We start from the raw sequence: 18,562 nt of genomic DNA, 5'->3' as shown, positions 1-18,562 counted from the left end.
TCTAATAGCTTTTAACAGAAATTTCAAAGGTATCTACGATCCAAAGTATTATGAAGCATTGTGTCAATGGCATGGGGTGGTTCTCAATCAGTGCTTACAATTAAAAGCCTAAGATACAATTTGTAACTTTTTGCATAAATAAATCCCAGACAACAATGATTAAGGTGGGTGCTGGAATCAGATGCCCAGAATCTGAACCTCAACTCCACTACGTACTAGCTGTGTCACCCTGCCAAAAGACACTTCACTCCTCAACCTTAGTAGCCACATTTGGAAATCAGGGACAACAGTGTTTTGCATGAGGCATACAAGCAATGATGCATGAAAAGTTCTTACATGCATTGTTGCTATGAGGGATAAAACTGATGATGCATGAAAAGTTCTTAATAAAATGCCTGGCACACATAGAGCTGTATAAATGTTAGCCTTTGCTAATATCTGACCTCGGTGAAGGCAGTTGACCTCAGTGAAGGCAGAATGTGTATGGCTGCAGAATCTTCCAGGTATAGTTGCCTTTTTGTAAAGATAATCGGAAGGTCTTGAGCAGCTCCTTCTCCTAGTTTGTCGTCTTGTCTTTAATAAAGCCTTTCCTGTCTTTATCAGTAGTATTTCACATATTAACAATTCCGACTTGATAGTGAACACTTGAATCTGTATTAATTTCTGCCTCTGGAAAGGGGAAAATAGTGATTCATTTGGATAACTAGTCAGTTTTAGACAGCGGCATTAGATTTAAGATTGTTCATGGGAAGGACTTGAGGTAGAGCTGCTCCACTTTTCATTTTGTAACTTTCATTACTATTTGATAATGTGAATCATGCATGTGTATTTTATGGGTTTGCTGAGTACAAAATTTATGGGCTATTTATGAATCAATGTGCTCTAAAGTGATATTAGAGATTTTTCTCTCTACTACTTACATTGTAAAAGCCTAATTATTGGGTAAAATAAATAGAAAAGAAGAACAGTCACACGGCAGAGACTAGTGTCTAGGATTTTTTAAACATCTACAGGTTAATATTTTAGTTTTTAATGGTTACAGGCAGAACCCTTAGTATTTTTAACATAAGTAGATAAAAACTGATTTTCCTAAGCAATCCGAATTATTAACAGCGGTAAAACTAATTTCCTCCCACTATATGCCAAAAGTTCAGGCTCAATTTTTATTTCTTGTACTTAAACACTACAAGTTGTATTGAACTTTAATATATACTGGTGCTTAGGCTCCAATTTTTGATGCCCTAATTCTTACAAAGTATACTTTGGATAATGAGTGAGCAGTTGTTTGTCTTCCTGCACATGGGGCTTTACTGCCAAAAGCAAACTTGCTAAATGGATTCATACATGCAAGTGACAGAAAGACTGAAATCTGATGTATAGATCACTACCATTACCAAGGGTCTTCATTTTCTAGTATACTTTGGGAGAAAAGACGCATTTGGCTTCCATGAAATAAAAAGGCATAAGGGCAACACAGTTCTGTATTTAAATAAGATGTATTAAAAACAACAACCTCGGGGCTAAGTGCTTTTAAAAGACACACACATTACCTATCCTCCAACGGTACTTTCAGAAAAGTCCTAAATTAAATTCACCTACAAAGGTTATATTTTATCTGCGGCAGCAGATGCAGACACACAGCCACTTGAAAATATTAGAAACTGTGAGTTTATTGAAAGTTACCTAAGTTTTGATGGTTGTCAACTGAGCATAGCAAAATAAGTCAGAAACATTTTTTTCCCCCAGTGAAGGCAGAGAAATATCTCATTTTAAATCAGTATCAGTGCTTTCTATAGTCTTCCCTTAAGCGCTAAACAATGACATCCCAGAGGCTGAGGGCGTCTTTAACACTGCATCGATTCCGGTCTTCTCTTGCATTATGTCATCAAGATTCCACTGTTTCCTTCTGGCATTTTGACTTTTAAAAACCAGTTACTGGGTTAATATAGGGCACACTTTTTTGGGTACTAATATTTGTAATTAAAAGACTTAGGGTCAATGTATGAGAGAACTCCATCTACGGTCCATCAACTATATGTAAATTATGATAATTTTAGAAAATTTTATGATAGTAGCATCAGTGATAGGGAATTTTAATAGTTTTAATATCAAGACAACTGGGGGGGCAGACTGGAAGAGAAAGTTAATTGACTCCTACCATCAATAAATTGCTATTATCAATCTCTACTTTCCCTCCAAACTGACTTTAAAACGATAAACTTCCTTCTAAAAAGGTAGACTGGTCTCAGGCAGAACCATAGCAAATGAAATACAGATAATTTACTCAGAGAAAGTTAATAGAACAATCTTTGATAATATTTCCAAACACACCAGAACTTTTGAACCAGTCTTCTCAAATCGGTCGCATATTCTCACAACATGCCCCTTTGCTGGAAATATTTTTAAGGCCTCACTTAAACTTCCCTTCAGATCCTACAGCATACCCTTTCAAATCCTTAACACAGACAAATCTAACGGCCTCAGGTACATGTAGTAACTGGGAAAAGAGAAGCACAAAAACTGTGTGTATTATTAAATATTTACTTGGAAAAAGTACACATCAGCCACCAAGTCTTATAACCATCTGTTTCCCTTAGAGATTATTGCTAGATTGTTGCTTTGCTTCAACCTCAAGAATTTTAATTTAGAAAACTCAGGGATAAGGTTGCTCTTGAGGGAAAATGAGATATAGGAAGCTGAAGGTTGGAAAAAGGGTGGAGAGAGGCAGATGAGGTTTTCTTTTTTTGGGGGGAAAGAACCAATGGGAGAGAAGACAGGTTAGTGGGGAGAGGGAAGAAGAATGCGCTAAAATATGTTTAAGAGGGAAAGACAGAATTTCATAGGGATTATCCAAAGCATTTAAAAAAATCTCAATCACCTAATATATTCTGTGTTTCTAAGACTAGAGCGGGACCACAAAGGTTAACAATGTCTCAGACATTAAAAAAGCTTTAAGAAAGAAGACCTGTCCCTCTTAGAATGCACATTCTCTGCAAACAAGGGTGATAAATGGGTAGATAGATCTGGGGATGTCTTGAACACAAAGCACGGAAGGCTACAGTACCCAAATTTTGCTGATCATCTGTTGAGTATACTGTTTATTTAAGCACACTAAAATATTTAAGGGCTTTCATAGCTATATAATCTTCCCCAATCCAGAAAGCCTTTCAAATTCCTGAAGATAATAAATTTATCACTTTGTAGAGGCCAATTTTCTTTGATGTTCTATCAATGCTTGCAACAGTTTATTAGTAACAATTCAGTTTCTCCATGTTTATATGCTGGGGGTTAATAGCATGCTTTTTTGTAAACGGGATAAATGGAACAGAAAATTGTATCTTACACTCTAGTACAAGCAAGTGCTACAGTAACAGTGCTTTGGTATGGCGGACCCAATTTGTTGCTAGGTTCAATATTTTGGCATTAAAACTGCTGTGGCAACAAGAGAAAGAGGACTGACAAACTGGTAAACGAGTTGCTTCGGTGAGTTTGTGGAGCTGCGACTTATAAAAACAGGAGAGAGCTGGGCATCTGAAGAATCGAAGAAAAAGGATTTCAGAGACCAAATCAGATCCTGCAGAAAACCACATACAACGATTTATCTGTACACCTTTTAAAGGACTGGCAAATGCTGCCAGCAAGATAGTAAAAATACAAACTTGATGTCCGTTTTAAGAAAACGATGCAACTCAATATCTGCTAAACATTGCCTGAACTTCCTCCAACATCCTTATTTGCCTTTCTTTGGAGTCTGAACTTGTTTTCCTGGTTTGGAGAATAAAGGAGTGGTAGGATGAAGGAAGGCAATGTAGGAGACTGACGGTGTGTACATTTTATACAATTTTGAAGCTAGAAAGGAAATCAGAGGTCAAAGTGGCTCAAACACTGGTTTTGGCAGAGGAAACCAGAGCTAGAGGGTAATTAAGCTCCAAAGTTAAGTCCTAGAAGTGGGTGGGGTCAACGCAAATTTAGTAAATCTTTAAAAGCAACCTTTGTCCCCCCTGCTGGGAACACCAGCACCGCTCAAGTTTTTTCCGGTACAGAGAGGATTTCTAAAAATCCTTAGAAGTCAGCGGGCATAACTGAAAGAGCACAGAACCAGGTTTACTAAGACATGGGTCTAGCCCAACATCCTCTGTGCTTCTCAGCCAATCCATCTCCAACAAGACTCCTCGCCTCCCCGGGCTCTTTATTCCATATAATTTTTCTTTTTTACAGTAGACAAAAGTGGTTTGTCCTTTCCATTTTAGGTTACTAAAGAGGTATGGTGCAATGCATTGAGGGGAAAAAAGCTCTTATTTGCTCGAAGAAAGCAATCTGACTACAGAGGCCAAATCTACAGACATTAAATGATTTAAACTACAGGATAACCCGGTGACTACCAAACATCTAACCCCTTTCTTCACGTACTATACCTTTCCTGAAGCTCAAATCCAGGGCTAGCCAGGACCAGTACACACCCCCAGAGCTATTTCATTCCACTGGCTGGCTGGCCATCCGCAGCCTACAACCTGTAAATTTACTGTCAGGACGCCAGGTGTTTATTTCTCAGAGATATTACATTGCTTGTGATTTTTTGTGTTTTTCCTTTTTTTTTTGGTATAAAACAGAACTTGTCAGAACGGGAAAATAACTTAATTGAAGCGATTAACGCGTGATTAGTAAATTCCTTTGGTTAATAAAACTGTCTGGATTTCAAACTTAGAAGCCAAGTCATTTTCCATGTTCGGATATCATCTGTCACTGTTGGGACAAATACCAGAAAACAATTTGACAGTTTGCATTTAGGGGAGAGTCACAAAAGCCCAAGAACACTGACGAGGCATTATCACACGGGCAGGTCATTCCCTTTCCTAGAAGTGCATTTTGGCAGGACCTGCCGTGTGTGACACAGACACTGGGACCAAAAGGAGACCGGTGCAGCGTCTACTCTGCATGCAAGATCAACATACACAGAGGCCCGGGGTGACGGCGCGGGGGAGGGGGCAGGCCAACCGCATGATTTAAGGCGGAAAAATCACCATCCACACAGCCGGCCACATCCGAGGCGGGGTGACCTGGGCGGGGACCCGGCCCGCTCCAGCTGGGCTGGGCTGGGCTGAGCAGCGGCCCCGCACGGGCAGAAGGCCGGAGGGGAGGGCCGCAGGGGAGGCAGGGAGGGCGGGACGGGGCCCGGCCGACGCTCACCTCCCTTGCAGGGCGTGCGGTGCTGGCTGTGCTGGGCCCGGTAGCCTTCGATGACCTCCCAGGAGCCGTCGTCGCGCCGGATGGGGAAGGAGAGACTCAGCACATGGTTGCAGGGCTTGATGATCCGCAGGATGCCGCGCACCCGGTTCCGCTTCTGCTCCTCGCTCTCCCGGGTCCTCAGGTCCTCCACCAGCTTGTCCTCCACGATGCTGGCGCCGCGATCGAAGAAGCCCTCCACCATCTTGAAGAAGTTGGGGTCGTCCTCGCGGTCGGCCACCGCCTCGCTGTAGTGGCGCCAGGCGGCCAATGCGAGCCCCGGCTGCGGGGCGGCGGCGGGCTGTCCCCGGGCCCGGCCCAGCAAAGCGGCCGAGTCGGCGGACGCCGAGCTCAGGGCAGCGGGCCCGGCCCGGGACAGCAGCAGCGCTTCGCCCAGGTAGCGGTACATGGCGACAGGCGGAGGGGAGGTGCGTGATGGTCGCGGAACAGGCGCGCTTTCTCAGACTCTCCGCGACTAGGGAGGAAGGGTCCGGCGCGGGGTGCCCTTTTAAGCCGCAGCTTCCTGCCTACCCGGCTGTCCCCTCCCCTCTGGCGCTCGCCACCTAACGGGGAGGATGGACTTCGGGGGCAGGGCGCCGCCCAGGGCGCCGGGCCTCCGCCTCCGCCTCCGCCGCGGCCTCGCCGGGCCTCGCTGGCGGCGGCGCGTGCCGGCGGGGCGTCGGGGGCGCGCAGGCGCGGGAGGGCTCGGCGCGCATGCTCGCGCGCCAGTGGGGAAAGGGAGGGGAGGGGAGGGGAAAGGCAGGGCGAGGAGGAGAGGGGAGGGGAGGGGAGGGGAGGGGAAGGGCGGGGAGGGGAGGGGAAGGGCGGGGCGGGGCGGGCCCACGGGCGGCCAGAGCTTCCCGGAGGCCGCACCCGCCTCCGGCGGGGTTCTCAGGTATGTGCGCCGCGGGGGGTCCCCCAGGGAGGGGGGGGGGTAGCCCAGGGAGGTCGGGGTCGGGGGCTGGCCTCTGTGGGGCGCTCAGAGGCCGAGTCCCCGGGAGCGCGGCGCGGGTGAACCTTGGCGGTCTGGTCGGGGACCGGGTCGTGTGAGTCACGGGCGCCCCTCCTTTCCGCCTGCGCGCCCTCGGAACGGGCGGCCCACCCTGGCCTGTTCTCTGGCGGCCTCAGGCCGGGGCCGGGCGTGCGGGTGCTGACACGTGGGCAGGAAAGCGAGGCAGAGCCGCAGCCGCGGAAGGCCGGGCTGAGGGCTCGGCGTCACCAGCCAGGGCTGCAGAGAGCGGCGTGGCACCTGGAGTTGGATTATGCGTGGCTGGCGTGAGCTGGAAAGGAGTCACTCGCCCACAAGCTCTCACCACGCGAGTTTTTATTGTCCCGTTCAACTGCTCTGCAGTGTGGAGATCCCACAAAGGTTTATCTACTCTTGGTTAAGGGTTCCTTTCATGTTGTGAGTAAACATGAAAAATGTAGGATCTTATCTTTTTAAGCCATCATGCAAGAAACATGTGAGGTCTCTTAAAAATTAACTGTGCTGGCCGGGCATGGTGGCTCACGCTTGTAATCCTAGCACTTTGGGAGGCCGAGGTGGGTGGATCACTTGAGGTCAGGAGTTCAAGACCAGCCTGGCCAACATGCTGAAACCCCGTCTCTGCAAAAATACAAAAATTAGCCAGGCATGAGGGCGGGCGGGTGCTTGTAATCCCAGCTGCTTGGGAGGCTGAGACAGGAGACTCGCTTGAACTCGGGAGGCGGAGGTTGTAGTGAGCCGAGATTGCGCCACTGCACTCCAGCCTGGGTGACAGAGCAAGACTCCATCTCAAAAAAAAAAAAAAAAATTTGTGCTGGCTGGGCGCGGTGGCTCACACCTGTAATCCCAGCACTTTGGGAGGCCGAGGCGGGTGGATCACCTGAGGTCAGGAGTTCAAGACCAGCCTGGCCAACATGGTGAAACCCTGTCTCTACAAAAATACAAAAATTAGCCGGGCATAATGGCGAGTGCCTGTAATCCCAGCTCCTTGGGAGGCTGAGGCAGGAGTGAGCCGAGATGGCGCCACTGCACTCTAGCTGGGGTGACAACAGCAAGATTCCATCTCAAAAAAAAGAAAAAATTAACTGTGCTTATAAATGGGAGCTAAATTAGGAAAAAAATAAAAAGTAAAAAAAGAATGAAAATGAAAATTTAAAAAATATATTAACAAATTAATTGCACTAAGGTAGGATTCTTTTTTTTTTTTTTTCGAGATGGAGTCTTGCTCTGTCGCCCAGGCTGGAGAGGAGTGGCACAATGTTGGCTCGCTGCAACCTCCACTTCCCGGGTTCAAGTGATTCTCCTGCTTCAGCCTCCCGAGTAGCTGGGATTACAGGTGCCCGCCACAACGCCCGGCTAAGTACTTTTAGTAGAGATGAGGTTTCACCATGTTGGCCGGGCTGGTCTTGAACTCCTGACCTTGTGATCCACCTGCCTCCGCCTCCCAGTGTTGGGATTATAGGTGTGAGCCACCACACCCAGCCACTAAGGTAGGATTCTGATCTCACCTGTATGTTACTTATTATGCCTCTCTTTATCTTCATTTTAAAATAGAGGTCAGGTTTTTTGTTTTCTTTATATATAAAGAATGGCACATTCAGTTATTCATCATTCAAGATGCCTTGCCATTCAGCTCTGTTTAATGATGTGGACCACCCTCTAGAAAAGAAAATCTTTATCCTATCTTGAGCATTTTGCTTTTGAAACTTTTAGATCAATTGTAATTTCAGTATGGTGTTAGAGGATAATAAGAAAGGAAGTGTAAGGTAAAAATTGGGGCACATCTATAATGCTGTTAAAAACAGACATAACTGAAAAATACACCAAAGAAGCAAAAAGTACCTTCTCCTTGACCATTCTAGAGGTGTTGCAGAAGAAACAGACTTTAGGCGAAGCATATATGTGAGTATAGTTATGTTGCGCTTGCTTCTTAGTGAAAGACATGTCAGTGAAGGACTAGGCACAAGGTAGAGACGGTGATAATGTTGAGTCAGCTCAGGAAATTGGACCTGAAGTAAGAAGACAGAGATTCCTTAGGATGCCTTGACCCTCAAGTAGCAATATCCAAATAAAAATGGCTTAAAAGGAAAGCCATAAACCAAGATAACATTATCTAACAAGAAGTCTGAAGGCAGGGCTTTTCCATTGTCAGTCCAAGGGCTCAATGATACCGTCAGATACCTACTCTGCTCTTCTCTCTGTTACACATTCAGCAAATTTGTGATGTCTTTCCTAAGGGTTGTAAGATGGCTTCAGCAGTTCCAGGGGTCACATGTAGCCATAACTAAGTTCTATGGAGAAACAGCAGTTTCCTCCTGTGCATATCCCGGTATTAGTGAAGAAACCTTTTCCAGAGGCCTGCCAGCTACCTTCAACTCTCTTAGACCCCAGTAGCTAGGGTTGGGTTGGTTACATGCCACGCCCTGGCTGTAAGGGAGGCTACAAGGAAGACTTACTGGCACTTTTGGCCTCTGAAGTATAGGCAGACTGTGCCAGCCAGGAAGAAAAGCAGAAAAGGAATAATTGGTTTTGTTTGTTTGTTTGTTTGTTTGTTTGTTTTGAGACAGAGTCTTGCTCTTGTTGCCCAGGCTGGAGTGCAATGGTGGGATCTCGGCTCACTGGAACCTCCGCCTCCTGGGTTCAAGCGATTCTCCTGCCTCAGCCTCCCCAGTAGCTGGGATTACAGGCACCTGCCACCATGGCTGACTAATTTTTTGTATTTTTAGTAGAGACGGGGTTTCACCCTGTTGGCCAGGCTGGTCTTGAACTCCTGACCTCAGGTGATCCACCTGCCTCAGCCTCCCAAAGTGTTGGGATTATAGGCATGAGCCACTGTTCCCAGCCAGAAGGAATAATTGTTAGACAACTCACAGTGTCTGCCATATTTGCCACAGAAAATAACTGACTTGCTCTCTGCTATCTTACTGTGATAATATATTTTTTTAACACAATTTACAAGAGAGGGGGAACATTCTTAAATATGAAACTAGGAATTATATTTGCAGTTTCATATTGTATACAGTAAAGAGTCTTCAAATTCTAGTTCTCCTTGAGATCTTATACAATGGTAACAGTTTTAAAATTATGCCTTCTGTTTTTTGAACAGCTTTTTACTATTGACAGCTTTTAAGGAAGTAGTTTTCACATTGTCGTGTTTACTCTTACTAGACAGGAAGAGAGAACAGAAATCCATCCTCAACTTCTGGGGATAATCTGAGGATTATAATGAAATATCAGGTGCTTAAATGATTTCAACAGACTTTCAGATGAAGTTGCCATTAGCAACTTGTTATCATCAATGTAACACATAGGCAAGTGGATTAAAATAAGAGGGCTAAACTGGCCTTTATGTTGAAATTAGAAGTTTCGTTGTCCTACAGGCAGAAATGACAGTTTCATTGGATTCTCTATGTTATAGTAATATATCATCAGAAGGATAGCTTGGGATGAGACTATTTTGAAGATACATGGGGGTGGATATTCAAAGTGCCCTTTACATAGTTACTCTCCTCCACAGTTTCCCCATTAAATGTGGAATCCTTGTGATTGCATTCTTGGAGGGCCATTGAAAACCAGTGAAGCACAGAGAGACTATTTTTTTCTATAGATATTGATCTAAAGCAATAATTGGCAAAAAAAAAAAAGAGATTTAAAATGTAGGATAAAGGCCAGGTGCAGTGGCTCACGCCTGTATTCCCAGCACTTTGGGAGGCTGAGGCAGGTGGATCACCGGAGGTCAGAAGTTCAAGACTAGTCTGGCCAACATGGTGAAACCCCATCTCTACTAAAAGTACAACAACTTAGCTGGGCATGGTAGTGCGCCCTTGTAATCCCAGCTACTGGGGAGGCTGAGGCAGGAGAATTGCTTGAACCTGGGAGGCAGAGGTTGCAGTGAGCCGAGATCTTGCCACTGCACTCCAGCCTGGGCAACAAGAGGGAAACTCCATCTCAAAAAAAAAAAAGAAAAGAAAAAAGAAAAAAAATAATATGGTGCTGTGCTATGGGATAACGGGGAATACCTACTTTATATAGGGTGTTCAGAGAAGGCCTTGAAAAGAAGAAACATTTAAACTGAAATTAAAGGCTGAGTTGCAGCAACCTATTAAAGAGCTATGGGAAAGGCATCCTAAGTGAAGGAAATGGCGTGTGGAAAAAACTGTGATACAGAAAAGACCTTGATATGTTTTAGGAATGGACAGAAATCCAGTGTGACTGTGGTTGTCCTAGTGGAGAATGTTGTGATTTTGGACAGGTGGATAAGCATCAGATCATATAGGCAAGTGCTTTACATTTTACCTTTTGTGCAGTGGAAAACCCAAATGGAAGTATAGTAGGCATAAATTTTGTAGACTACATACTTAAATATACAAAGATGTAATTTTCTTTCGTTTGTTTTTTTTTTTAGAGATGACTTTTTTTTTTTTTTTTTTTGAGGCAGTCTCACTCTGTCACCAGCCTGGAGTGCAGTGGCGCAATCTCGGCTCACTGCAACCTCTGCCTCCTGGTTTCAAGCAGTTCTCGTGCCTCAACCTCCCAAGTAGCTGGAATTGCAGGTACACATCATCACACCTGGCTAATTTTTGTTTTTTGCTTTTTTGAGACGGAGTTTCACTCTTGTTATCCAGGAGGGCAATGGCGTGATCTCGGCTCACTGCAACCTTTGCCTCCCAGGTTCAAGTGATTCTCCTGCCTCAGCCTCCCGAGTAGCTGGGATTACAGGCATGCGTCACCACGCCAGGCCAATTTTGTGTTTTTAGTAGAGGCGAGGTTTCTCCATGTTGGTCAGGCTGGTCTCGAAGTCCGGACCTCAGGTGATCTGCCCGCCTTGGCCTCCCAAAGTGCTAGGATTACAGGAGTGAGCCACTGCGTTCAGCCTAATTTTTGTATTTTTTAGTGGAGACGGGATTTTGCTATGTTGGCCAGGCTGGTCTCGAACCCCTAACCTCAAGTGATCCACCGCCCCTTGGCCTCCCAAAGTGCTGGGATTACAGGCTTGAGCCACTGTGCCTGGCCTAGAGATGAGATCTTGCTATGTTGCCCAGGCTGGTCTCCAACTCCTGGGCTCAAGAGACCCTCCCACCCCGGCCTTTTAAAGTACTGGGATTATAGGTGTGAGCCATTGTGCTTGGCCAACTTCATTTCTAAATAACTAAAATTTCCTTAGCTTTGTTTCTACTAGGTAATAGAGAAGAATCCTGCTAAACAATCTTGCCACTTTAGGATAAAAAGTCAGTAGCTTCTGGTTTAACTAAATTAATTACATGTTAATCTAAACCCTTGATAAATACTTGGTCCTTTGGATGAATACTCAGTTTCCTCACAGAGCCCACCCCTTCCCTTTTTTTTCCTATGGTAGATGGTATTGGTAGAGAAATCTTATAATTTTTCCTGGCATTAAGGGAGAGTCATCTTACCTTTGTGCTGTCCTCTGTCCTTTTGAGCCATTGCAAATGACTGTCTTGGTCTTGAATGGGATTGTCTGCCTCTGCCACTTCTGAGGATGATGTCCCTGCTACTACTGTAGCCCCTGGGCAACACATCTGTGCATGCTGGGTCCTCCTTAATCCCAGGCTCTTTTGGGTATACTGGCCCAATGGTGAGTGCTAATATGCTTGGGACCCTAATAAAGCAGGTTTTCAGGAATATGGTTTGGGCATGTCATTGGCTATTATGCCTTTAGCAAGGCATGATACTGTATTAGGTGCAAGGTTTTGCTAAATGGCTACAGTCCCTGGACCATAACTTGGGAAAGGGAAACACAATTATTTCCCATTCTGGGTCCTTCCCCACAAACACTGGAGATTTTTCTTACCCTTCCGCAAATAAGATTTTTTTTGTTTTTTTTTGAGACAGAGTTTCATTCTTGTTGCCCAGGGTGGAGGGCAATGGCTCGATCTCAGCTCACTGCAGCCTCTGCCTTCTAGATTCAAGCGATTCTCCTGCCTCAGCCTCCCGAGTAGCTGGGATTATAGGCGCTTCTACCACACCCGGCTAATTTTTTGTATTTTTGGTAGAGACAGTGTTTCACCATGTTGGCCAGGCTGGTCTCGAAATCCTGACCTCAGGTGATCCACCCTCCCCGGCCTCCCAAAGTGCTGGGACTACAGGCGTGAGCCACCTCACCTGGCCCCTCAAATAAGATTTAGCTCCAGATAGGACAGGAGGTAAAAATTCTAAATTTACATCCACTCTTTCTTTTAACTCTTATTTTTCTTTGAACTCCTCCCCCAAGTTTTTATGTCATCTTGATCAGTGTGAGAGAACTGTACTTATGTCATCACCTGCCTTTCCTCTGTGCCGGAGTTTACATGACAAACTCTGCCATGAAAGTTTTCTTTATTTGGTTGGTTATAGTTAAAATCACAGTTTTAGAATTTAAAAAGTTGTCTTGGCCGGGTGCAGTGGTATGGTTCTGAGGATTAATTTTATATACACACATATAAACACTCACACACACATTTGAGTTCGGAATGTATGTTACTACATTTTACAAAGGAATAAGTAATTTCATAGATTCTATATCAATATTAAATCTTGGCTGGATGCAGAGGCTGATGCCTGTAATCCCAGCACTTTGGGAGGCTGACACAGTTAAGATCACTTGAGCCCAGAAGTTTGAGACCAGCCTAGGCAACATGGTGAGACCCTGTCTCTACAAAAAATACAAAAATTAGCTGAGCATGTTGGTATACACCTGTAGTCCCAGCTACTCAGGAGGCTGAGGTGGGAGGATCGCATGAGCCCAGGAGGTTGAGGCTGCAGTGAGCTATGATTCTACCACTGCACTCCAGCCTGGGCAACGAGAGAGACCCTGTCTCTCTAAATAAATAAATAAAAAGTTCTCTTTGGCCAGGTACAATGGCTCATGCCTGTAATCCCAGCACTTTGGTTGGCTGAGGCGGGCGGGTCACAAGGTCAAGAGTTCGAGACCAGCCTGGCCAACAAGGAAACCCCGTCTCTACTCAAAATACAAAAAATAGCCGGAAGTGGTGGCGGGTGTCTGTAACACCAACTACTCGGGAGGCTGAGGCAGGAGAATCACTTGAACCCGGGAGGCAGAGGTTGCAGTGAGCTGAGATTGCGCCATTGCACGCCAGCCTGGGTGACAGTGTAAGACTCCATCTCAAAAAAAAAAAAGCTCTCTTTTCTCTTAAGCCTGTAGGTCTTATGATTGAAATTCTGAGCTTTCAAGAATTATAATTTTAATGGATCAAAGACCTAAATATAAGAACTGAAACTATAAAACACTTAGAAGAAAATGTAGGTTTAAATATTCATGAACTTGGATTTGGCAGGTTTCTTAAATATGACTCCGAAAGTACAAAAGAACAAATAGATACATTGGACTTTATTAAAATTAAAATTTTTTTTTTTTTTTTTGGTGAGATGGAGTCTTGCTCTGTTGCCCAGGCTGGAGTCAGTGGCGCCATCTTGGTTCACTGCAACCCTGCCTCCCGGGTTCAAGCGATTCTCCTGCCTCAGTCTCCCAAGTAGCTGGGACTACAGGCATGCACCACCATGCCCAGCTAATTTTTGTATTATTAGAAGAGACGGGGTTTCACCATATTAGCCAGGCTGGTCTCGATCTCCTGACCTCGTGATCTGCCCACCGTGGCCTCCCAAAGTGCTGGGATTACAGGCATCAGCCACCGCGCCTGGCCCTTAAAATTAAAAATTTTTTCTAAAGTTTTTATTTTTTTGAGACAGGGTCTCATCATGTTGCCCAGGCTGGAGTACAGTAGTGCCATCATGGCTCACTGCAGTTTCAACCTCTGTAGACTCAAGCAGTCCTCCCACCTCAGCCTTCTGAGTAGCTGGGACTATAGGCATATGCCACCACATCTCACTAAGTTTTGTATTTTTTGTATTATAGAAATGGGGGCCAGGCACAGTGCTCACTCCTGTAATCCCAGCACTTTGGGAGGCCAAAGTAGACGGATCACTTGAGGTCAGGAGTTCGAGACCAGTCTGGCCAACATGGTGAAACCCCCCTCTCTACTAAAAATACAAAAATTAGCTGGGCATGGTGGCATGCCCCTGTAATCCCAACTACTCGAGAGGCTGAGGCACAAGAATCTCTTGAGTCTGGGAGGTGGAGGTTGCAGTGAGCCGAGACCGTGCCACTGCACCTCAGCCTGGTTGACAGGGCAAGAGTCTGTCTCAAAAAAAAACAAAAAAAGAAGTGGGGTTTCACCATGTTGCCTAGACTGGTCTTGAATTCCTGGGCTCAAGCAACCTGCCTGTCTTGGCCTCCCAAAGTGCTGGGATTACAGGTGTGAGCCACTGCACCTGGCCAAAATTAAAAACTTCTGTGTTTCAAAGGACATTATTAAGAAAGTGAAAAGACAACCTACAGAATGGGACTAAATATTTGCAAATTGTGTATCTGTTAAGGGTCTAGTATTTAGAATATGTAAAGAACTATCACAGCTCCATAAGAAAAAAGCAAATAATCCAATTTAAACAATGGGCAGGCCAGGTGCGGTGGCTCATGCCTGTAATCCCATCACTTTGGGAGGCCAAGGTGGGCGGATCACGAGGTCAGGAGATCGAGACCATCCTGGCTAACATGGTGAAACCCTGTCTCTACTAAAAATACGAAAAAATTAGCTGGGTGTAGTGGCGGGTGCCTGTAGTCCCAGCTACTCGGGAGGCTGAGGCAGGAGAATGGTTTGAATCCAGGAGGCTGCAGTTGCAGTGAGCGGAGATCGCACCACTGCACTCCAGCCTGGGCGACAGAGCGAGACTCCGTCTCAAAAAAAAAAAAAAGAAAAAAGGGCCAAGAATTTGAAAAGATATTTCTCCAAAGAAAACGTGCAAATGGCCAAATAAACACATGAAATAAACACATGAAAAGGTGTTGAACATCATTATTCATTAGGGAAATGCAAATGAAAATCACAGTGAGGCCAGGCGTGGTGGCTCATTGCCTGTAATCCCAGCATCTTTGAGAGACTGAGGCAGGAGGATCACTTGAGCCCAGAAGTTAGAGACCAGCCTGGGCAACATAGGGAGATAGGCGTGGTGGTTTGTGCCTGTAGTTGCAGCTAGTCGAGAGGCTGAGGTGGGAGGATCTGCTTGAGCCTGTGCTGTTGAGGCTGCAGTGAGCAGTGATGGTGCTACTGCACTCCAGCCTGGGCAGCAGAGCAAGACTCTGTCTCTAAAATAATATAATAATAATAATAATAATAATAATAATAATAATAATAATAATAGAGATACCAATTCACACCCACTAGAATGACTATAATAACTTAAAAAATTTTCAAAAAAAAAAAAAAACCCAAAAAACAAAACCCCAACAACTGTTGGTGAGGATGTGGAGAAATGGGAACCCTTACAGGGTTCCTTACTGATAGGGATGTAAAATGGTACAGATGCTATGGGAAACAGTCTGGTAGTTCCTCAAAAAATTAAACATACAGTTGCCATATGACACAGCCATATGACACATATGCCATGTGACACATATGACACATATAAAACAGAGCAAGACCTAAATGTAGATCAGCTGATGAATGGATAAACAATATGTGGTCCAGCCGGGCATGGTGGCTCACACCTGTAATCCCAGCACTTTGGGAGGCCGAGGCAGGTGGATCACCTGAGGTCGGAAGTTCAAAACCAGCCTGACCAACATGGAGAAACTCCATCTCTACTAAAAATACAAAATTAGCCAAGCATGGTGACGCATGCCTGTAATTCCAGCTACTTGGGAGGCTGAGGCAGGAGAATCGCTTGAACCCAGGAGGCAGAGGTTGCAGTGAGCCGAGATCATGCCATTGCACTCCAGCCTGGGCAATAAGAGCGAAACTTTGTCTCAAAAAACCAAAACCAAAACAAAAACCAGTATGTGGTCCATCCGTACAATGGAGTATTATTCAGCCATAAGAAGGAATGAAGTACAGATTTATGCTGCAACATGGCAAACCTTAAAAACATTATGCTGAGTGAAAGAAGCCACGAAAGATCACATATTGTGTGATCCCACTTATATGAAATGTTCAGAACAGGAAATCCATAGAGATAGCAAAGAGATAAATGGTTTCTAGGAGATGGGGAGGGAGGCAATTGGGAATGACTGTTAATAGTTATGGGGTTCCTTTTAGGTGATAGAAATGTTCTGGAATTAGTGTAGATGGTTGCAAAATGTGAATACACTAAAAACTGAATTGTATACTTTGAAATGGTAAATTGTATGCTATGTGAATTTTATCTCAATTAAAAAAAATTACAGCCGAGTGCAGTAGCTCAAGCCTGTAATCCCAGGCTTTGGGAGGCCAAGGCGGGTGGATCACCTGAGGCCAGGAGTTCAAGAACAGCCTGGCCAACATGGCGAAAACCCGTCTCTATTAAAAAAACAAAAATTGGCTGGGCATGTTGGTACATGCCTATAATCCCAGCTACTGGGGAGGCTGAGGCACGAGAATTATTTGAATCCAGGAGGTGGAGGTTGCAGTGAGCCAAGATCACACCACTGCCCTCCAGCCCGGTCAACAGAACGAGACTGTCTTGAAAAAAAAAAAAAGATAAATTATGGTATTTGCTTTGGAATTAAATAATTAGTAACCTTTAGTAAGGTTTAGTAAAAGTTTAGTAATCTTTAGTTAACCCGGTTAACTTCTGTGTCTTATATTTGTCTTTGTACTGAAGTAGTTGAATGCCACTGACCCACAGAATGATTTGCCGGAGAACTGGAGCAACATTCTGTTGTGGGAAAGAGAATACTCTGTTACTACCTTAAAATTAGATTCCCAACATATCAATTGAAGGGTTTTAAATAGTGAGTGATGTGTTTCAATTTATATTTATATTATATTTACACTTGATCTTAGCCAAAAGGCTGAGAAGCCATTTTATATTATATTTATAAAGATCACTTTAGCTTTCTCCTGGAGACTGGATTGGTAGGGACAAGGTGACATTGGTGAACTTGGTTAGAAAGCCAGTCAAGCCCTGTGCAGTGGCTCACGCCTATAATCCCAGCACTTTGGGAGGCCAAGGCAGGTGGATCACTTGAGGTTTGGAGTTCGAGACCAGCCTGGCCAACATGGTGAAACCCCTTCTCTACTAAAAATACAAAAATTAGCCAGGCATGGTGGTAGGTGCCTGTAATCCCAGCTACTCAGGAGATTGAGGCAGGAGAATCACTTGAACTCGGGAGGTGGAGGTTGCAGTGAGCCGAGATCGCGCCACTGCACTCCAGCCTGGGCGACAGAGTGAGACTCCGTCTCAAAACAAACAAACAAACAAAAAACCAGTCAGTACTCTAGGGAAGAAATAACAATAGCTATATTATGACATAGCAGCGGGTTGAAGATAATTGAATAGCCAAAACATATTTTGGAGATAGTTTTTTTTTTTTTGAGACAGAGTCTCGCTCTGTCGCCCAGGCTGGAGTGCAGTGGCGCGATCTCGGCTCACTGCAAGCTCCGCCTCCCAGGTTCACGCCATTCTCCTGCCTCAGCCTCTCCGAGTAGCTGGGACTACAGACGCCCGCCACCACGCCTGGCTAATTTTTTTGCATTTTTAGTAGAGAGGGGGTTTCACCGTGGTCTCGATCTCCTGACCTCGTGATCCGCCCGCCTCGGCCTCCCAAAGTGCTGGGATTACAAGCGTGAGCCACCGCGCCTGGCCTTGGAGATAGTTTGATATGAGAGGTGAGGAAAAGTAAGTAGTCGTGTGTGGCTCTTTGTTTCTGGCTTTAATAACTCCAGTAGTTCTGGAAGAGACTTAGTGGGAAAATTAAGGACATTTTGGATAAATTGAGTTTGTTCAAATGGGGTTGCCAAGTGGAGAGTTGAATAAATGAAGCTGGAGCTCAGGAAAGATGTGGACCAGAGTTATAAGTCATAATTATTTATTTATTTATTTTGAGACAGAGTCTCGCTCTGTCGCCCAGGCTGGTGTGCAGTGGTGCGATCTTGGCTCACTGCAGCATCCACCTCCGGGGTCAAGTAATTCTTATGCCTCAGCCTCCAGAGTAGCTGGTATTACAGGCGTGGGCCACCATGCCTGGCTAAATTTTGTATTTTTAGTAGAGACGGGGGTTTCACCATGCTGGCCAGGCTGGTCTCGAACTCCTGACCTCAGGTGATCCTCCTGCCTCAGCCTCCCAAAGTGTTTGGATTACAGGTGTGAGCTACTGCGCCCAGCATAAGTCATATTTAAAACAATGGGAATGGGTAGGAACACCTAGGGATAGAGTGTGGGAAATAGAATAGGGCCCAGTATACAGCTGTGCCAAATTTCACTTGTACAGGTTAGATAGTGGAGTGGGTCAGTTCTGTTGAGAACATCCGTTTTAACATAATGAGGTAGTGGTGACGTTGTAAGAGGAGTTTCAGTCTAGTG

General features: G+C 45.1%; 2 protein-coding genes across 6 annotated transcripts in view; one reads left to right on the top strand and one right to left on the bottom strand.

Annotated features, from left to right (window-relative positions):
* GLUD1 (glutamate dehydrogenase 1) overlaps nt 1-5,908 on the bottom strand; it is a 42,396-nt gene extending 36,488 nt beyond the window's left edge. Inside the window, exon 1 of the mRNA XM_032141812.2 lies at nt 5,188-5,908. Coding sequence (XP_031997703.1) covers nt 5,188-5,632 — 445 coding nt within the window. The 5' untranslated portion in view covers nt 5,633-5,908. The remainder of the gene's footprint in view (nt 1-5,187) is intronic.
* Nucleotides 5,909-6,035: 127 nt separating this feature from the next.
* The window catches only part of SHLD2 (shieldin complex subunit 2), an 83,788-nt gene continuing 71,261 nt past the window's right edge, over nt 6,036-18,562 (top strand). For 2 of the 5 annotated variants that reach the window (XM_058436455.1, XM_058436456.1), the window contains exon 1: nt 6,358-7,698. The gene's annotated coding sequence lies outside the window, so the exon portion shown is untranslated. Of the gene's footprint in view, nt 6,119-6,357; nt 7,699-18,562 lie in introns of those variants that run through there. The other 3 variants (XM_058436454.1, XM_058436453.1, XM_032141809.2) reach the window with 3 other exon arrangements.

Source organism: Hylobates moloch, unplaced genomic scaffold (assembly GCF_009828535.3).
Source record: "Hylobates moloch isolate HMO894 unplaced genomic scaffold, HMol_V3 SCAFFOLD_3, whole genome shotgun sequence".
NCBI classification, from domain to species: Eukaryota; Metazoa; Chordata; class Mammalia; order Primates; family Hylobatidae; genus Hylobates; species Hylobates moloch.
Note: the sequence above shows the minus strand (reverse complement) of the source record. Positions and strands in the feature narration are given on the sequence as shown.